The sequence below is a fragment of the Culex pipiens genome, chromosome 1 (assembly GCF_016801865.2).
Source record: "Culex pipiens pallens isolate TS chromosome 1, TS_CPP_V2, whole genome shotgun sequence".
In the NCBI taxonomy this organism is placed as follows: domain Eukaryota; kingdom Metazoa; phylum Arthropoda; class Insecta; order Diptera; family Culicidae; genus Culex; species Culex pipiens.
In genome coordinates this window covers 97,832,361-97,853,090 of record NC_068937.1, presented here as the reverse complement: position 1 = coordinate 97,853,090, position 20,730 = coordinate 97,832,361, and the positions used below count along the sequence as shown (strand labels likewise).

Genomic DNA, 20,730 nt, shown 5'->3' with positions numbered 1-20,730 from the left:
GAGTGCAACGAGTTTCGGTTGTAAACGTCAAAACTTTTCCAATGCAAAAGTCCTGGGGAACGGGACTAACAGAGCAGAGCTTTTGCGATAAGAGTGAAAGTGGACAAGAAAAGTTAGTTTGTTGCGCAGGGAATTTGAATAATGGTTGTGTGGTGCAGGGATTTTCGTTAACTTCAATTTAAATCTAGTCAATATTTGTTTAAATAATCTGTTTTAAGGCAATTTGCCTTCAATCCTATTAGCATTTTTGAAATTAATTTTCCTCGAAATTTCCACACATTTTCTTCCAATTTTCGTAGCCACCTGACCGTGAACTTTGCAGTCTGCCTGCCTCACCAGCAATCGGAACGCACGAAGGAAGTCTGGCAAAGAGGCAACAGCCCATTTCACGGTACGCAGCTTCCGAAAATCTCTTTCTCTTCTTGGGGGCTGTTATGCCGGCATCGGGCTCGCTGGTTGATTTATGTGAAGTCAATAATTTACGATGTTGACAGCAACAGCAGCAGCCTCTGCCTCAGCCGAATCGTGACTGTTCCGGGCCAAACCAACCCACGTGGCCCGACACGTGGCTTGTGAAATTTCCCGCTGGTTTTCCCCATGCTGCATCAGGAATTTTTCAGCCTTCGGAAAAGCTGAGCGAGGAAAAAGAAAATACAGGAAAAACAATCACCATAATACGCACATTCAAAGCAATCAGGGCAAATGCGGATCGTCCGCCCTCCTACTCGGCGTTGCTCATGTGAATAAATAAGGCACCCGTGGACCGAGACCCGGACCCGCGCAGTCAGAGCCCCTTGCTTAATTCCGTATTCCGGAATCAATTTATCTCTGCTTAATTGTGTTTGGGACCGCCACTTTCCTGTTTTTTTTCTTCTACTGTTTTCTCCTCCAGAGCTTAACTTATCGAGGGTGGCAACTAAAAACTAAAAAAAAGGAACGATTTTTTGAAAGAGCCCAATAACACTTATTTTCAATTAAATCTAATGTTAAGGCTAATTTGAAATTTTGAAAATGTTTTAATTCGAAGGATCCACAAGTTTCACGATGATTTCATATTTTTAAATTGAAAATCAGACTATACTTGCTAAGTTAATGTCTAAGGCTACCAACTCTTGCTGAGCAAAAATCCGTACACTTTGCCGATATGACACCATGGTATAACAAAAACTGTCAATGAATTATTTAGATAAATTAAATTTAATAAATTTGAGAATTAAAAATATAAAACTATGTCGCTAACAAATTTCAAAAAATGCTATCAGAGTGCTTATGACTTGCACGTTTAAAAGTATTCATAAAATAAACCGTGATTTGAATCAAATCATTATGTTTTTTTTTGTTAAACGTTTAAAAGTTTACGAAATGTCATGTTTGCTTTTGAGCAATTCTCTACGAAATCGGTCTTTTTTTCTTCAATTTTAATTTTTGTATTTTTTAATCCGACTGAAACTTTTTTGGTGCCTTCGGTATGCCCAAAGAAGCCATTTTGCATCATTAGTTTGTCCATATAATTTTCCATACAAATTTGGCAGCTGTCCATACAAAAATGAATGATGAAAATTCAAAAATCTGTATCTTTTGAAGGAATTTTTTGATCGATTTGGTGTCTTCGGCAAAGTTGTAGGTATGGATACGGACTACACTGGAAAAAAATAATACACGGTAAAAAAAAATTGGTGATTTTTTTATTTAACTTTTTATCACTAAAACTTGATTTGCAAAAAAACACTATTTTTAATTTTTTTTATTTTTTGATATGTTTTAGAGGACATAAAATGCCAACTTTTCAGAAATTTCCAGGTTGTGCAAAAAATCATTGACCGAGTTATGAATTTTTTAATCAATACTGATTTTTTCAAAAAATCGAAATTTTGGTCGCAAAAATTTTTCAACTTCATTTTTCGATGTAAAATCGAATTTGCAATCAAAAAGTACTTTAGTGAAATTTTGATAAAGTGCACCGTTTTCAAGTTATAGCCATTTTTATGTAACTTTTTTCAAAATAGTCGCAGTTTTTCATTTTTTTTAAATTAGTGCACATGTTTGCCCACTTTTGAAAAAAATATTTTTGAAAAGCTGAGAAAATTCTCTATATTTTGCTTCTTCGGACTTTGTTGATACGACCTTTAGTTGCTGAGATATTGCAATGCAAAGGTTTAAAAACAGGAAAATTGATGTTTTCTAAGTCTCACCCAAACAGCCCACCATTTTTCAATGTCGATATCTCAGCAACTAATGGTCCGATTTTCAATGTTAATATATGAAACATTTGTGAAATTTTCCGATCTTTTCGAAAACAATATTTTCAAAATTTTCAAATCAAGACTAACATTTTAAAAGGGCGTAATATTGAATGTTTGGCCCTTTTGAAATGTTAGTCTTGATTTGAAAATTTTGAAAATATTGTTTTCGAAAAGATCGGAAAATTTCACAAATGTTTCATATTTTAACATTGAAAATCGGACCATTAGTTGCTGAGATATCGACATTGAAAAATGGTGGGCTGTTTGGGTGAGACTTAGAAAACATCAATTTTCCTGTTTTTAAACCTTTGCATTGCAATATCTCAGCAACTAAAGGTCGTATCAACAAAGTCCGAAGAAGCAAAATATAGAGAATTTTCTCAGCTTTTCAAAAATATTTTTTTCAAAAGTGAGCAAACATGTGCACTAATTTAAAAAAATGAAAAACTGCGACTATTTTTAAAAAAGTCACCTAAAAATGGCTATAACTTGAAAACGGTGCACTTTATCAAAATTTCACTAAAGTACTTTTGATTGCAAATTCGATTTTACATCGAAAAATGAAGTTGAAAAATTTTTGTGACCAAAATTTCGATTTTTTGAAAAAATCAGTATTGATTAAAAAATTCATAACTCGGTCAATGATTTTTTGCACAACCTGGAAATTTCTGAAAAGTTGGCATTTTATGTCCTCTAAAACATATCAAAAAATAAAAAAAAATTAAAAATAGTGTTTTTTTGCAAATCAAGTTTTAGTGATAAAAAGTTAAATAAAAAATCACCAAATTTTTTTTACCGTGTATCATTTTTTTCCAGTGTAGTCCGTATCCATACCTACAACTTTGCCGAAGACACCAAATCGATCAAAAAATTCCTTCAAAAGATACAGATTTTTGAATTTTCATACATCATTTTTGTATGGACAGCTGCCAAATTTGTATGGAAAATTATATGGACAAACTAATGATGCAAAATGGCTTCTTTGGGCATACCGAAGGCACCAAAAAAGTTTCAGTCGGATTAAAAAATACAAAAAAAATCGAATGACCGAAATCCTAGAGAACTGCTCTTTTACGAATAATATCGTTCTTAGTGTTTTCACGAACACTTTTCCAGAGTTTTTTTTTATTGAAAAGGTCCTATACATGTGAAACAGTACAGTTTATAGGATCTTTAAAAAAAACTCTAGATTTGTTAATTCAAATGTTCAAATGTTTTCTCAAGTTTTAGAAGGCCTTTGGAAATGGATAAATATATTTAGTAAGACATTTCTAAAAGCACAATTCTAGAGTTTTTTTAAAAGGTCCTATCAACATATGAAAGACAATAGTTCAAAAACTCTAGAATTATTGATAATCAAGTTTGAATTGAGGAAACCCCGGAAAACTCACAGAAAAATACAAATTTCTAGTTAACAAAAGCTTCGACCAAATCAAAAAAGCAATGCAATGATTAAAAAGTTGTTAAAATTCCGTACAAATCCGTATTATGCGTGGATTGCTTTGCTTTTTTTGCCGTATTATGCGTAAAATTCCCTGCAAAAATTCCGGCCTGTTAAAAATCCGCGAAGAGGTTCGAAAATCCGTATGGTAAGGAAAAAATCCGTACAGTTGGTAGCCTTATTAATGTCTCTTAAAATTTTGACGCTATTTTGGTGATGTTGAGAAAACCTCTCTTTACCTGATTGCTTTTTTTTCAGAGGCCTCAGCAACCATTGGTCCAATCATCAATGTCTTTGAAGCAAATCTGTAGTTTTTTTTTTCTAGAAAACTTGAAAATGGTGCACGATATCGAAATTTATGTAAAGTACTTTTCGATTGGAATTTTGATTTTACATCTAGAAATAAAGTCAAAAAAATGTTCCCAACCTTGGCAATACTGTTAAATGAATGAACACCAACTAGTGTGTCCATCCCGGGTATTCCCAGGGCAAAAATCTCGGGATTTTCCCAAACCGGGAAAGCCCGAATCCCGGGAATTTCAATATTTTGTCCCGGGAATTCCCGAGATTGAAAAAAAATCATATATGGAAATTCAGATTTGTTTCAGGTTGTGGATTTCGGCATAATTTCGGCATTAATTTGACTAATTAGGGGAAAATTGTTAAAATTTTAATTTACAGATCCGCAATGTGCCTAGCGCTTTAAATATTTTTTATTCAATTTAGAATATTTATAAAAAGACTGGGTATTTAATTTACTTGTATTTATAATTAAATTTGAAAAAAATATCATATTTGATTATTTTTCTTCAAACACCAACATCTTGGGCAAATTAGGACAAATGTAACAAATTAAGACAGCTGTTTTTTTTATTGATTTCAGTTAAACAGAAATTATTGCTCTAAAATCTCCTGTGCCTATTCAGACTGTAGTCCCGATTTTCCCCAGATGGTGGTAGTGACTACATGATAATTGGTAAAATATGTTTTATGTACAACATGAAATTCTTAACCTATCCAAAATTTTACACTGACTGGTATCATTTTATTTGTTGATGTTTCTTGTTTTTCATATGAAAAAATAAAAATAAACGAAAAATGTAAATATAAGCAAGCGTCCTGATTGCTCCAAAAAGACTCATTCTCTCGCGACCACAAATCGAAAGCGACAAAAAACTGCTCTGACCGTTTCCTACCGTTTGTTTCTTCCGACCACCGATCGCTACTGAATACTCTCTCTTTGCTCTCTCTCTCTCTCTCTCACTCCAATCGGGTAGTACAGCGAATGGTTCAGAGAGACCGATTGCGTTAAATCGCTCAGACGCTGAGTCGAAAAAGTTTTGCGATCGGCTTTATTTTGCACCAATTATTAAACTGCTTAAAATCTATGTTATCATTTTTTTTGCAATTTTGTTGATAACACAACATCAGACACACATTTAAAAGCAATTTCCATCATGCCAAATACAAATTTACGGCAAACTGTGGTAGAGCAGGCCAAAAGAGCGTCGAGCTGGTATGTTGTTGGATTCTCTCCTCTCTGACACGTATTCGTGTGTGGCTCGGGTCGACGGACGGAGTAGGCAAAGAAATTCACAAAGTATGTGTGTCGCTGGGAGAGGCGATTGAGCAAGTCGCTGGCAGCCTGAGTGTCGTGTTCACGCACGAAAGGTTGCGAGCCGCAGTCGGCAAAGATTCGCTCGGCGATGAGTGAGTGATTTCTGATATTCGAACCGAAAATCTGGACCCTTGAATGTAAGAGACTTGTTTAATTAAAATCACATTGGATGTGGTTAATTTAAAATGTAAAGAACAAAAAAAAAATCTTTAGGCTATCTTAAAACTGCTCCTTGTTTCGATTAAAGTGTAGATTATCACCAATTAATGTTATTCAATGATTTTAAGCTTGTAAATCATGACAAATATAATTAAAAACATAGATTTTATGACTGTTTAAAAAATTTCTCGGGATCCTGGGGTTTCCCGGTAAATTCAAAACCCGAGAAAATTGGACGTCCTAAAACCAAAAGATGGCATTTTGTCATCTTAATCATATCCAAACATGATCGATTGGCGCAGATTTAGTGTCAAATGAATAGTGTAATTTAAAACATTGATAAACTTTTTTTAGATTGTTTTATTTATTTCTGAAAAGTTATAAGCAATACCTTCACATTGCATATGACACCAAATCGATAAGAAAATTCGTTCTCAAAGATACAGATTTTTGAATATTTTAATAGCTTTTTTTTGTATAGACGTTTGAAGAAAATTATATGGAGACCTGTATGGACGAACCAATGATACAAAATGGCTCATTTGGTCATAGAAAAAGTGCAAACAGAGTTTCATCAAAATAAAAAAAATACATGGATTAAATTTTCTAAAAAATTTGCTCATTCTTGAGAGAGAGGCAAAAATAAATAATATTTACAAAAAACTTTAATTTATCACAAAAAAAAACTATTTAAGCAAAAACACACGTCGCTAAAACGAAACCAAAACAAATGATTTATGTCTCCATTTTTTATGTTTTTTAAATTATCCATTCCAATTTTCACTTTGATTTTGAAGGGGTGGCGAAATAAACTTTTAAAAATATTTGCCACGGTCTAAATCCGTTGCAAATATTTTTCAAAGTTTATGTCGCCCCCCCCCCCCCCCCCTTCAAAATTGGTCCGAAAAATCAGGGGGCAAAAAAATATTTTTTTCAAAAAAATATCAAAATTTCAATGGAAATAGAAGTCTAATCAACTGAGAACAATCCAAAATGCCTTTTTCTGCATTGATAATCATATTTAACATGTTTGGACTCATTTAAAAATATTTTGAACTTTTATGAAATTACAGTGTACAGCACCGCAAAAACTTTTTTTTCTAGCAAAAATAAAATTTTCGTCAGTACTTAGAAATTTTGGAAATCGATGATAGCAAAACAACTGGACAGGTGTATGATGCATTTCAAAACACTTTTTTCATTAAAATGTTGACACCGTGGCCTGTAATTTAAATTTTTAACTTTTTTTATTATTTTGCCTCCCTCGACTTTGATCAGAGTCGAGGGACATAAACTTTAAAAAATATTTGCCACGGTCTAACTGGAAAAATAAAAATGGTACACAGTCTTCAATGCTTGTATATGATTCACCTAAAATAGAGCAATGTATCAATAGTGCAGCTTGCTGTTATATGACAATAAGCCAGAAGATTCAAGCTGGCGTTCAAGCTTCGACTTGACGACTGGAAATGCATTTTTGTAAAAGCCTAAAATTTCGGGCGTAAGCTTTCTTTGAATTTAAATTTTGTTTTCTGCAAAATAGTCAAAATATTACTTCCAAAACATAGTTCTACGGATAATTGTGCCCTGATCAACTTGCAACTGAGAATAATGCGATTAATGTTTCTATGCATTATTGTCCCGGTGAATTGCCGGTCCAAAATTGTGAATCCATTAAAACAATGTTTAAACAAAGAAAGACAAAAGTATTTAATTAAAAAACGAAACTAATTGATATCCTTTTTTTGTTTTTAAATATATTTTTAAAAATATTAAATTGAAAAGTAATAGGGGAAATATACCCATTTTAAGCCTAATAAGCGGTCGTGTTTGAATGATGCTGGATAATCTGGAGTGTTCCTTGAAATTTACTAAAACCAAGTACACCAACGAGTAGAGCAACTTTTTGTGAACATTTCTGTTTATTTTCACTTTTATTAAAAGTTATGCTATTCCTTTTACAAGCATTTAAAAAAAATATTTCAAAAATGCATTCTAATCAGTCGAGTGCATTGGGCCACGCCCATTTTTCTATTTTCAGCTTAGTTCTTTTTTTCTTCCAACGCTCTTTTGGGTCTGCTTAGTGCTGCCAAAATTGATGAAATTTTAAGCGAACACTCACGAAAAGTAGCATTTATAGAGAAAATTTCCTGGCATCACTGGCTCACTCCAACAGGCGCTGCTGGTGGTGTTGGTGGCCACCCTTTGTTCTTTATTTGCCTTCGCTTCTCGCTCGGTTTTCTTCAGCCTTCGATTGGAATGGGTCGTCAAAATTCAAACGTCAAAAGACTTGGCGCGTTTGTTTTTTTGATGGCGCTTGCTAATTATTTACATGTTTCGGGATTATTTTTCAAGTGAGTGACTAACTAATGTGCAAAAGAACATGTTGCCGGTAGTTGGAAGTAATTTTATATCTTAAGCGCTTTGAAAACGTTAGCGTTAGTGAAAAGATATTGATGGCGACTTTCGTTAAGCAGTTAACCTCTCATCTTGCGTGTGGATGTGTGTGCCACCAAAATGATGAGAAATGGTCTCGCAAAATAGAAATTATGATCAAAAGTGCATTAAATTTGATCTTTTTGGCCAGTAAGTGGCATACATTTGCGTGCTTACTCGAGGCGGTGCTGTTGCTGGTAAGTTTATAGCCTAAATAGTATTTTTGGAGCTTTAATCGAGCATCAAACTCTCCATATGACGAAGATAGGTGTTTGATTAGAAAGGGTATATTTCCTCTACTCCTCGACACAAGAGCTGAAAAGTTATACTTTTTAGCACTGAAATGAGTGCTGAAAAGTTGAACTTGATCAAAGTTGATTTGCACGTCGAATTGACATTCGACATTTGACTTAAAATCCACCCAAAAGTTAGTTTTCGGAATGGCTTTAAATGTTTTATGCAACTCGTTGCAAAACTTGTTTTTTTTTTCAACACTCGTTCTATTAATCGAACTCGGGGAACCTCGTTGGATAAATGAACTTCTCGTACTGAAAAGTCTTGTTCTGCAACTTGTTGCATAACCTACTATTACAAACCTTGTTCCATAAAAAAAAGTTTAGCACAATTTCAATGTCAAATACTTTTGACCAAGTTACTTTTGTTATATTGCATCGCTTCTGTGCTGTATCGTGAAACATCCTATCTCTTTACAGCAGATTTAAAACAAATGGTAAGTTTGCCTAAAATTAATAAAATTAAAAGATAAAACAGCCAATTAGTGTCCACCCTGAGATGGGCACCAAGCCAACCTACAAAGTCAGTAGCCGAGACCAGAAAACACAGTGCACTAAGTAATTGTGTTTTTTTTTCTTCTTTTTTTCCTTCCAGTAGCAAGTGAATTAAGATGGAATCATTGCACTAACTAATTTAATCAGGTCACTTGGAAAGCGTTCTACTTATCTTTTAAAGGATGATAAATTCAAGCTTGATTTCCTCGAAACATTCACTTTTGCTACACTTTGATCAAACGGGGAAAACCCACAGAACTTCATCGACCTTATTCTCTTTGTCACACCACAAAGCGCGCGGGAAATGCTCGGTGGAAATACCGGGAAAATGTTTCTTTATGATTCATGCATGAAAGTGCTTTCCGGGAACGGGACTGACTTTGAAAGCTTTGAAGGTTCTGAATTGTGAATTCGATTCCGGGGAATAGCCAGCGCGATGACGGCAACGATCATGAATGGGAAAAGGGAATAAATGATATTTCAATTTTCGTTTTCAGTTCTTTTGATCAAAACTTGTCAATTCTGGAAGCTGTGATTTCTATAAAATTGTAGCTCTTTTTTTTCTGAAAAGAGCATCACATTTCCAAACAGTTTGACCCCTAAAGAATCCATCGATTTGAGAAATTGTAGAGTTTCCATAAACAAGACAAGACAAGCATCCCCGTAGAATCCGAAACGCCTGACCAAGCCCTTTTGGCCAAGGCACCCAGCAGAAACTGCACAGACCAAACCTAACCTAGCCCAACCATCCGATAGATGGAGCCTTCGTTTTGCATAACTTGCGGGGTATTGGCCCTTGCAAAACGGTCCCAAGCGGCCGGTGTGTCGGTTGGGCCAGGTCAAAGTTGAGATGTTCTGCTTTTCCGGCACTAGGACTAATTTGCCCTCTGTCTAGTGGAGTGGAATTTACGACTTTGGTACTGCTGCCAAAGGGGTTAATGTGACGGGGAGACGGGTGGAGAGGAAAACTTTGTCCCTCCCGTAGAGTATGCAAATTGTGCAACGGCAGCAGCAGAGCAATGACCCCTTTTCGTTACATTGTTCAAACTAACTTGCTGTGTGTTGAATTGACAGCTGTGGCGCTTAAATAAGATTGATTTAGCGATATTTTGAATCAACCAATAATACCTACATAGGTTTAATTTTAAATCAATAACAAACTAACTATCCTTTGATGAAAATTTTAGCGTTTTCATCAATGGTGATGTGCTTTTGTAAAGATAACATAACAATCATTAAAAAAAAACAATTAAAGGTATAAGTTTCTCTTCGAAATCACATGCTTGACAAACATAATACTTTCAAGAAAAATGTCACACCTTTCCGCCTTGCGTGCAAGCTTCTGCTTTCACTTTGCGATGTATTTCCTGATCTTTAAACTTGATAATTTTTGAAAAGGTTGGAGAATTTTCCTAAAATTTGCTGTAATGTTATTATTTATAGCAATCCCAAATTAAATTTAAGTTTAAAGTTTTTTTCACATTGAAAATCAAAACAATAGCTACTGAGATACCCGCCAACTCACACAGCAGTTGCCCTGACCCCTCTTAGATTTCCGTGAAACTTTGCTAGAGAGGGTAGTTCTGGTCCCTGATCATGAATCTGTGGCCCATTATTCGATTTCCCGTGCCGGTGGGGCGGTGCGACCCCTTACATTTTTCTGGATTTTCACTAAGATTGATTTTTCGGTGATTTGTAGCTCGATACCGTGAAGAGATAGAAAGTTGGTGTCTAAGGGAATTTTGTGTTAAATCTGACGCCCGATTTGATGGCGTACACAAAATTTCGAAAAAAAAGCTTTAAAATTGCTACCATTTCCCGTGACCCAACTGTTAAAAATCGAGAGACATGTTATTTTGTGGAAAATTGTATGTACTTTTCGAATCTGCAATAATCCAGAGAGGTATTTTTTTCATTCAGAACAATTTGTAGAGTTGTAGAGCAAGTATAATTACCCCTTAGAGTTTGTAAGTTTCACAAAAAACGAAGAGGGTTCGGTGCAACTTTTTCCGAATTTTCTACGAAATCGGCAGATTTCGACCATTTTCATTTTTTGTATTTTTTTATTTGGCTCAAACTTTGTGAGGCCCTTCCCCACAACCAAAGAAGCCATTTTGTGTCATTGGTTCACCCATAAAAGTCTCCATACAATTTTGGGTGGTCAAGACCTTCTCCAAATATTTTTTGGTATTTTTTTCTCGAAAGTAAACATTCTACCTAAGAAAAATCCAAATTTTCAATGCTCTGAGTTTGCTCATTACGGAGATATGCAAGCTGCAAGTCAAAAAAAATAAGATAAAAGTTAGCGTTTTTCGTAAAAAAAAAGCTAAATGTTTCAATTTAACTTAGCTCAGCCATTTTATTTTTTTTACTTCGTTGGAAAGGTAATTTTTTGCTCGAAAAACACATTTTAGACAAGTTTTGAGGACGCTGTATTTTCTTTCAGGAGCAAGTTAGTACCATACTCTCTTCGGAAAAGTTGTAAAGCACATTTCAGAGCATCCTTATATGAGTCCGGTTATGATATAGCGTGTAACGTGAATTTTTTAAATATCAAAATAAAAAAAAGATTTTTTTATACAAATTTATATGGAAAATTAAATTGCTTTGCGCAAAGTGAGGACTCAACCAATCGTTCTCAAACTTTGGGGAGTTGTTTAGGACTCCAAAATGAACTGAAAAATTGTTGTGCTGGAAAACCGATTTGGATATTGCACCCTAATGGCCCATAGTGTAACTGTTCATAAAACAATGGTACGTAAATATTCGAAAATGTGTAACTTTTCAAGGAATTTTTTTTTGGTTTAGTGTCTTAGGCAAAGTTGTAGGTAGTGATGAGGACAATTCAGAAAAACACCAAACAAAAATTTATGATTTTTTAATTTACTTTTTTTTAACAAAATTTTTTTTTTCCCAAAATCCGTTTTTTTTATATGTTTTAGGGGACAAAACCCCGCATCTTTTACCCGGGCAGACGGTAATAACAAAATCTATACTATTTCAATAACAAATACTGTTAAAATAACAGAAAGTGTTATGGAATCTTCTTGAAAAATCCATTTTTGCAAAATGGCTTAACCCTCTACTGCCCTAATTTTTTTTTCGAGAGTTTTATTTTTCCCTTGTTCAGGAGGTCATTTTGAGCTACTTTTGTTCTACGAAAAACTTTACTTCTCTTGTTTTATGTTTTCTTCAAGTTTTCTTGTTTTATTTTTAGTATTTTAATTTGCATTTATCTTGTTTAGTTTATGTTTGTTTTTGGTAGTATTTGGCCTATTCTACCACCTAATATTATTACATTTTGCCTATCTAATTTTTTCACGTTTTTACAGTCACTTTTTCAATTTTTTGCATGTTTTTCACATTTTCTGCTATAGAATCGCACCATCATCATTTAAATTGCAAAAAAGTGCGTAGAGGCATAGTCTGAGACACTACAAAAATTACTGCATACGTTTTTTTACTGAAAATATAGGAAATGTTAGTAAAAAACACAGCCAAAGTTGACCCCTAAAAAAATTACATTTTTAAAAACATTTGCAAAGTCACATAAAACAAGTTGGAAAATTGATTTTTGGCGATTTTTTAGATCGAATATAGGTTGTAGAGAGGTTAATAACAGTTTATGTTATCATAACAAAATGTGTTATTGGTCTGATATTGGTTGAAAGCCAAAACAACTTTGGAATAACATTTTTTGTTATGGAAGAATACCTCCAACTGTTATTGGGTTGATCGGATTAGTTGTTATGTGTGTAAAAAAACAAAAAATAATAACAAAGATTTGTTCGAAAAATTAGTAAAAGTGTCTCTAGTTTGTTATTACAATAACAAAAACATTCATAACGTCGAATAACAAATCTTGTTATAAATAACATGAAACATTGTTGGCCTAGTATTTTCAAATATAAAAAAATGTTATTCCCAAGTTATTTCCGTCTTCTAGGGTAAGCTTTTAAGAAGTATGGACCAAAATTTTGCCGACGAGTTTTGATTTTTTTAAAAAGCGATTTTTTGTAAATAAAATAAATCTTGTAATCAAATTTTTTTGATCTAATTTTTTAAGTAAAATCAAATTTGCAATTAAAAAGAACTTAACAATTATTTTTGATTAAGTGCACTGGTTTTACAATATAGCCATTCAAAGTTAAATTTTGTCCGGGAAAAACCGGTTTAATGATTTTTTAAAATAGTGTCCATGATGGTCCATTCCTGAAAATATTTTTTTCGAAAAGTCATTGATCATTGCACCAGAACTTAGATTATGCCCGCACTTTTCTCTCGCGCTTTTGTCAACAAGAATTTTAGAAACTGGGCAACCGCTGGTTGCTGAGATACACAGGATAAAGGAAAAAGAAAAAGGATTGTTTTTTAAGTTTCACCCAACCAACCCTCCATTTTCTGATGTCGATATCTCAGCAACTAATGGTCCGATTTCCAACGTTAAAACATGAAACATTCGTGAAATTTTCCGATCTTTTCTAAAACAATATTTAGATTTTTTATTAAGACTAATATTTCAAAAGGGCGTAATATTGAATGTTTGGTGAATGTTTAGACAATAAAAAAATAATAAAATATTTTCTCGCACCCCCCCCCCCCTCCTCTTCAATTTGCCAAAAAAAGTAACTTTTTGAACAAATTTTCGAAAATTAATTGGAATCAATACATCAATACAAATTTTCTAAATTTCTAAGAATTATCAAGCATGGCCTACTAATTAAACGACATTGCAAGGATATGTCTTAAAGGCCAGCATATGCTTTCTAATCGCAATTTTGTACGCTGAATCCGAATCTGGAATCTTAATTTTCAATTTCAATTCGGTTTTATTGGTGAATAATCAAGATACAATGAGTTATTTTGAAGTGCATAACAGAGTTTTGGAGTTCCTTTCAGCTGTGTGTTGCATCATAATCCATTTTGGAACAATTATTTCTTTAACTAAGGCACTAGCAAGAGTAAGAAAAATTAAAAAAAAAACTTATTGAAATTGCAAAGGAAAGGGGATAGAGGAAGAGAAAGCTTATATCTAGATCACAGGTTATTTATCCTTTGTAGATGTGTTTGATCATCAGTTCCCCAAGGGCCAGGAATTGTTCCGCCTTGTTCCGGCAGCCCCGAAACCGCGTCATCATCTCACCCGCGAGAGCAAAGAACTCAAGCAGGGTTAAGAGATCTTCCCCGGTGACTTCTTGCTGGGCCGTACTGCCGCTACCGGCAGCGACCACGCTGGCGAACGAACGCCCCCAACCAGGAGGGAACGCTGAGTTTTCCGGCTGCGCTCGTACTTCGCTGAGGAGGGTGGGACGCTGCTGCTTTCTTCTTCCTCTTTTCGTGCTCCTCGAGGTAGGCCTTGCGCGCGACGCATCCGCGGTAATTGCCGGTATGGATGCCGTCACAGTTCGCGCACTTTACGCGCGGCTTGGATTGTTCTGCCTTGTCCCCCAAGTCCGCCTTTCGTGGCAGTGCGCACGCCTCCGAGAGGTGTGCTTCACCGCACTTCACACAGCGGGGCCGGAGGTTGCAGTTCCGCGAGCCGTGGCCGAATTTCTGGCAACGGTGGCATTGCGCTACGTCCGTCGGGTTCTTGGTGTAAAAGCGCCAGTTTACCCAAAAACCGTCCAACGTCTTAGTCCGCCGCAGGTCTTGGATCTTGACGGTGCCGCGGTCGAAGTACAACAGGTACAGTGTGTGAGTACCTGTTACCGTTGTCTTTCGCGAGAGCACTTTTATCTCCCGCGGTTTTATTCCGGCGTCCGAAAGGTGCTTCTTCCGGTCGGAAACTGGACGGTCTTGGTAACCCTGCAAGAAGATCTTAACAGGGGGCTTCTCGGGTTTGAATGTGTAGAAGTTGAAGTTGCTACGCTTCAATTCTTCAAACACCAGGTCGAAATCTTGTTTGCTCAGTGTAATCACTTGCACTGACGATTTACCGATTTTCAGACAATATCCGAGGCCTTCCAGCAACTCGTCAACATCGTCCGCCAACGTGTCCAATACAAAAATTGGAGGTGGTCTTCGTACCGTTGGAGAATTGTTCTTTTTTGACGTCGGCACTTTTTTCCGTGCACGACCATCGTCGTCGTCGTCGTCGTCGGTAGTGCTACTACCGTCGGTGTTGTTGTTGTTGTTTTCCCCATCGTCACTTAGCATCTGGAACTCGTTCCTGATGGGGATGTTGGCGGATGTTGATGTGCCACTGGTCGTGGCACCAGAAGTACCGAAACGGGTTCGCACTGGTGATCTCGGAACATATCCGGGATGTAGATACTTTTTATCGATGCCTTCTGCGCTCACGCTCCCCTGCGCGATGGCGGTCGACACGGCGTTGGTTTGTTTACCTTTTTGCACACGGCCGGTAGACGAACTTCGCGGGGTTTCCGAGGCCGCACTCGAACTGCCACGGCCACGACCGGCCTTTGGCATGCTGGAGAAGCAAACTAGCGGGTAATCACAATCAATTACGGCGAAAAAAAATCGAAAAAACGATGGAGCACTGAGCACTTGATTGTTGCTTGCTCTCGTGTGTACACGGAGGATGATCTGGAATCTCTTTTTACGAAAACAGTGAATATTATGAGCTACGTCAGTTTGGAATGTTATTTCCGGTTATCAGCTGCATTTTAAAATTCAAATTCAAAACAACAAACAGGATACCTTAAACTGGGGTGACTTTGATAGCCCAGGGTGATATTGATAGAAATTTGATTTGGCCACTAATTTTGATACATCCAATGTAACAGTCACATTTTTGCATATATGTTCGAAATAAGCTATCACTTAATGCTTACATACTAAAAATTCTCAAAAATGTTTATCAAAGTATCAAAGTCACCCAGGGCTATCAAAGTCACCCCAGTTTACGGTAAATCCAATAAAAACTTGAACTTGAAATTTATACAAAGTTATTTAGCACTTCATTCTTCATGGCTTTTAATTTTCCACAGGATTGTTCCATCCATTTACATGTTTCTGACATATTTGAAATTAATAACGCTTGTTTATCATAGTAATTTCCGATTTCCCACATTTCTTCTGCTCCATTTGCTCCCGAATAATTATTCGATCGACCTACTTTTGATCGATTATTGCATTCCATGATTAATGACCACTTCGTTCACAATTCCGCTTTGTCACCACGAACGAGCGCGTGTACTTTTTAACCTCTGGTGCGTTTTTTAAAATTAATCTCCAATTTAAATGGCGCACATGGCACAAGGATAAGCGAAAGTGCACGCGCGTTAATTATAATTCGTTCTTATAATATTGAAAATAATTAAGCCGAAGCATTCCAAAGCTGGCAGCACTGCTTGGCTTTGTCTCACCCCCACCGAGTTGAATTAATTAACTTTTGTCCTTTTTCCTTGTGTGTCACAGCTGCTGCTCAAGCACCCGGCGGATGGTCAACGGGATGGTCAACGGGATGGACGAACCCGGCAGCAGAACCAACACCATCGGGATCCGCTCCTGGCGGCCAGTTTGAGCGTTTCCACGGATGCCATCAGTCTGGACGGGCTGCTGGATTGCGTGAGCAGTGGGAGCTTTTCCAGCCCGCCGTCCCCGTCGCGGGGCAAAGCTGGCAACACTGCCGGAGGGGGTGAGTATGGAGATTTTTTTTCCATTGATTTTTGTCGCTAGGGGACCGGATTGGTGGTGATTCTGGAAAAAAAATTGGTAGATTAATTCTTTGACGCGAACAATGGCAATTAGTTGGTTAACCTGAAGAGACACGAACGGATGAGCTTATCCGATGAACGATGAACACGAATTAAAAATCAAGTAGGGGAAATATACCCATTTTAAGCCTAATAAGCGGTCGTGTTTGAATGATGCTGGATAATCTGGAGTGTTCCTTGAAATTCACTAAAACCAAGTACACCAACGAGTAGAGCAACTTTTTGTGAACATTTCTGTTTATTTTCACTTTTATTAAAAGTTATGCTATTCCTTTTACAAGCATTTAAAAAAAATATTTCAAAAATGCATTCTAATCAGTCGAGTGCATTGGGCCACGCCCATTTTTCTATTTTCAGCTTAGTTCTTTTTTTCTTCCAGCGCTCTTTTGGGTCTGCTTAGTGCTGCCAAAATTGATGAAATTTTAAGCGAACACTCACGAAAAGTAGCATTTATAGAGAAAGTTTCCTGGCAACACCACAAGCGCTGCTGGTGGTGTTGGTGGCCACCCTTTGTTCTTTATTTGCCTTCGCTTCTCGCTCGGTTTTCTTCAGCCTTCGATTGGAATGGGTGGTCAAAATTGAAACGTCAAAAGACTTAGCGCGTTTGTTTTTTTGATGGCGCTTGCTAATTATTTACATGTTTCGGGATTATTTTTCAAGTGAGTGACTAACTAATGGGCAAAAGTAAATATTGCCGGTAGTTGGAAGCAATTTCATATTTTAAGCGCTTTGAAATCGTTAGCGCAAGAGAAAGGATATTGATGGCGACTTTCGTTAAGCAGTTAACCTCTCATCTTGCGTGTGGATGTGTGTGCCACCAAAATGATGAGAAATGGTCTCGCAAAATAGAAATTATGATCAAAAGTGCATTAAATTTGATCTTTTTGGCCAGTAAGTGGCATACATTTGCGTGCTTACTCGAGGCGGTGCTGTTGCTGGTAAGTTTATAGCCTAAATAGTATTTTTGGAGCTTTGATCGAGCATCAAACTCTCCATATGACGAAGATAGGTGTTTGATTAGAAAGGGTATATTTCCCCTAAATCCTTCAGCTAGAATCCTTTGAATTCATCATATTTTTTTAATTAATGTCTAAGTTTAAAAAAGTGCTCGAAAACAAACAGGAAAATTGATGTTTTCAAAGTCTCATCTGAACAGCCTCCCATTTTTTAATGGCAATATTTCAGCAAGTATGGTCAAATTATCATGGTTAAAAACTTAAACATTTGAGAAATTTTCTAATTTTTTCGAGATTTTTTTTAAATGTGAAATCAAGACGAAAATTTCAAAAGGGCGTAATATTGAATGTCTGGCCCTTTCAAAATTTTGGTCTTAATCCTATAATTTTCAAATATAGTTTTCGAAAAGATTTCAAATGTTTTGTGTTGTTCACTCACTGACACAATTAAAAAAAATATATTTGCATATTTTTTGTAAAAATTTAACTTCAAGTGGCCATATCTCGAAAACGGTGTAAGTTATCAACATTTTTGAAGGGGTAATCCATCACAAGGATCCTCATGAAAGCCTTGCAACCACACAGTACGAAAGCTTTGGCTAACGCTTAATTATATACTATAGACACTATACATTTGAGTGCTGCCACCTATGGCAAATTTAATGAACCATTTGAAAGCACTGCACTGCCCATGATCGCATAAATGTCCCATATGCAAAAACAGCAATCTGAGAAAAACGCATTTGAAGTTTGTCCCACACATATAGCTACGTGTTAAGTTTTCACGAAAAAACTGGATTTCCTCCCGATTTCTCGAACAAAGTACTGGATGTTATAGGCTCTTTAGAAAGAGCACACGATTTTGAACCAAACTGCATCAATAACTCAAAAGTGATGAAAATGCATATGGGACATTTATGCGATCATGGGCAGTGCAGCGCTTGTGTGTTCTGACAGCTATCCGCCGAAGCTTAAATAATATTTCAAATGTTTCAATGCTTATAAATAAAATAGAGCTAAATTTGTCCACTTTGGCCAGAATTTAGAAAAGAGTTTATAAATTTTAGCAGAAGAGCAATTCTCTGAGACTTCAGTACAGTCATCCCTCTTATTCGGAACAGTTTACAGATCGGCCAACGTTCAAAAAAGCATAGTAAATCGATAATTGAACATAATGATTTGCTTTAACCTTCATGTGAATGCCTTTCAAGTGATCTTTTGATTGATGTATTGACTGTAAATGTTTACGTTTTATATCAAGTTTTTAAGAAAAACATTGACCCTTGAAATCCACAAATTCGGAACGCTTTTCTTACGGATGTAAACAAACTTTGGTTCACTCCAGGAGTCAACATTTTGTACAAAATAATGACTTCACACACTGAAACCAATGTAACTCAAGCTTAGTAATGTTTTATGAATGGTCTGATAACTTTTTTTGTGAAAATATCAGTTAAATTCAGGTGTTCCACAATTGTGGGAGGTACAATAACATTCCACAAATATGGAACAACCAATTTGGAGGCAGTATTTTGCTGCTTCGAATAAAATAGTCTTGAAATGTAGTTAATTTCATGAAAATTACTACTTTTACTAGTGAAATAGCAAGAGAATGTAAAAATAAAGGTCCTAAAAATAGTAGGGTCACCAGAAAAGATGCATTTTGTATGCTATTGACAAATTATCACAAAAGTGTTCCGAATTTGTGGGTGTTCCGAATATGTGGGATGACTGTAATTCGTTTTATTTTGCATTTTTATCCGGCTGAAACTTTTTTGGTGCCTTCGGTATGCCAACAGAAGCCATTTTGCATCATTAGTTTGTCCATATAATTTTCCATACAAATTTGGCAGCTGCCCATACAAATAATGGTATTTGGAAATCCCAAAATCTAAATCTTTTGAAGGAATTTTTTGATTGATTTGGTGTCTTCGGCAAAGTTGTAGGTATGGATAAGGACTACACTGAAAAAAAATAAACACGGTAAAAAAAAGTTATGGTGATTTCTAATTTAACTTTTTGTCACTTAGACTTGATGTGCAAAAAAAGGATTTGCGATGCCTTTTCGTTGGGTCGCAAAATTTTTCGCGTCCGTCGCAGTGTGTTTTTCGTTTTTTTTTCGCGTGCGTGTGTGCGTGTGAAGGTGCGGCTGGCTTTGACTGTCCCGATGACAGTTAGCCAGTTCGATTTGCGATGCCTTTTCGTTGGGTCGCAAAATTTTTCGCGTCCGTCGCAGTGTGTTTTTCGTTTTTTTTTTCGCGTGCGTGTGTGCGTGTGAAGGTGCGGCTGGCTTTGACTGTCCCGATGACAGTCAGTTCGATTTGCGATGCCTTTTCGTCGGGTCGGTAAATTTTTCGCGTCCGTTGTCGATGTGCAACAACAACAAAACCCTATCATACCATTTCATCTCGATACATCGTAACTCGTCGTTCGCAAAGTTAATCAGTACCTCACTAAACATCAATCATTCAAAACTCGTGAAATCATCTCAAGTTAAAAATTACACTGTTTAACCCTTCAGTTTTAATTACAAATGATTTTGGTTCTATCTTTCCACAGCCGGCTGTCTAAGACTAGACCATTTCATTTAAAATTTAACAACAGATAAACGGGAAATGTCTCATCCGCAGCCTCCGATTGCTTGCCTTGAGAATAATACAAAATACCGTTCAACAAACACTATGATTTTATGATTTTGGGTCGCATCATCATCTTCTATGATGAATCCTGACCAAACACCCTATCCTACTAACAAGTTTTCAGGTTCCTGGCGCTCGTGGGGTGTAAGCACAGAGTAAATCAGCTGCCCTAGTAGCAACCTGCGCTAACTAACATTCCCGTCCCTTAAAATCGAGGTCTACAAACTGACATGGCGGGCGCCGTTGGTGGCCAATGACTGTTACCTATTCGCAACTGATCTAGCTTTAGCAATCATGGTGTTTTATCTTTTCAGCGCATTCATACATGCTGTTGATAAGGGAAACACCACTAGATCGTCGAAGCCTATAATCAGTAGTGCTGAAAGGATATTACGGTTCTGTTCAGCAACGGAGGGGCAACCATGGGTGATCTCTCATGCTCATGCTCTCATGCTCATGCTGCTTAGACTTGATGTGCAAAAAAACACTATTTTTTATTTTTTTTATTCCTGATATGTTTTAGGGGACATCAAATGCCAACTTTTCAGAAATTTTCAGAAAGGGCAAAAAATCTTTGACCGAGTTAAGAATTTTTGAATTAATACAGATTTAAAAAAAAATCGAAACATTGGTCGCCAAAAAATTTCAACTTCATTTATTGATGTAAAATCGACTTTGCAATCAAAAAGTACTGTAGTGAAATTGCGATAAAGTGCACCGTTTTAAAGTTATAGCCATTTTTATGTAACTTTTTTAAAAATAGTCGCAGTT

At 36.2% G+C, this 20,730-nt stretch overlaps 1 protein-coding gene across 2 annotated transcripts in view; it reads left to right on the top strand.

Moving 5' to 3' along the window:
- Positions 1-20,730, top strand: part of LOC120427676 (uncharacterized) — a 378,463-nt gene that overhangs the window by 158,802 nt on the left and 198,931 nt on the right. For both annotated transcript variants that reach the window (XM_052706059.1, XM_052706058.1), the window contains one exon: positions 16,066-16,285. In XM_052706059.1, the coding sequence (XP_052562019.1) occupies positions 16,066-16,285 (220 nt within the window). The remainder of the gene's footprint in view (positions 1-16,065; positions 16,286-20,730) is intronic.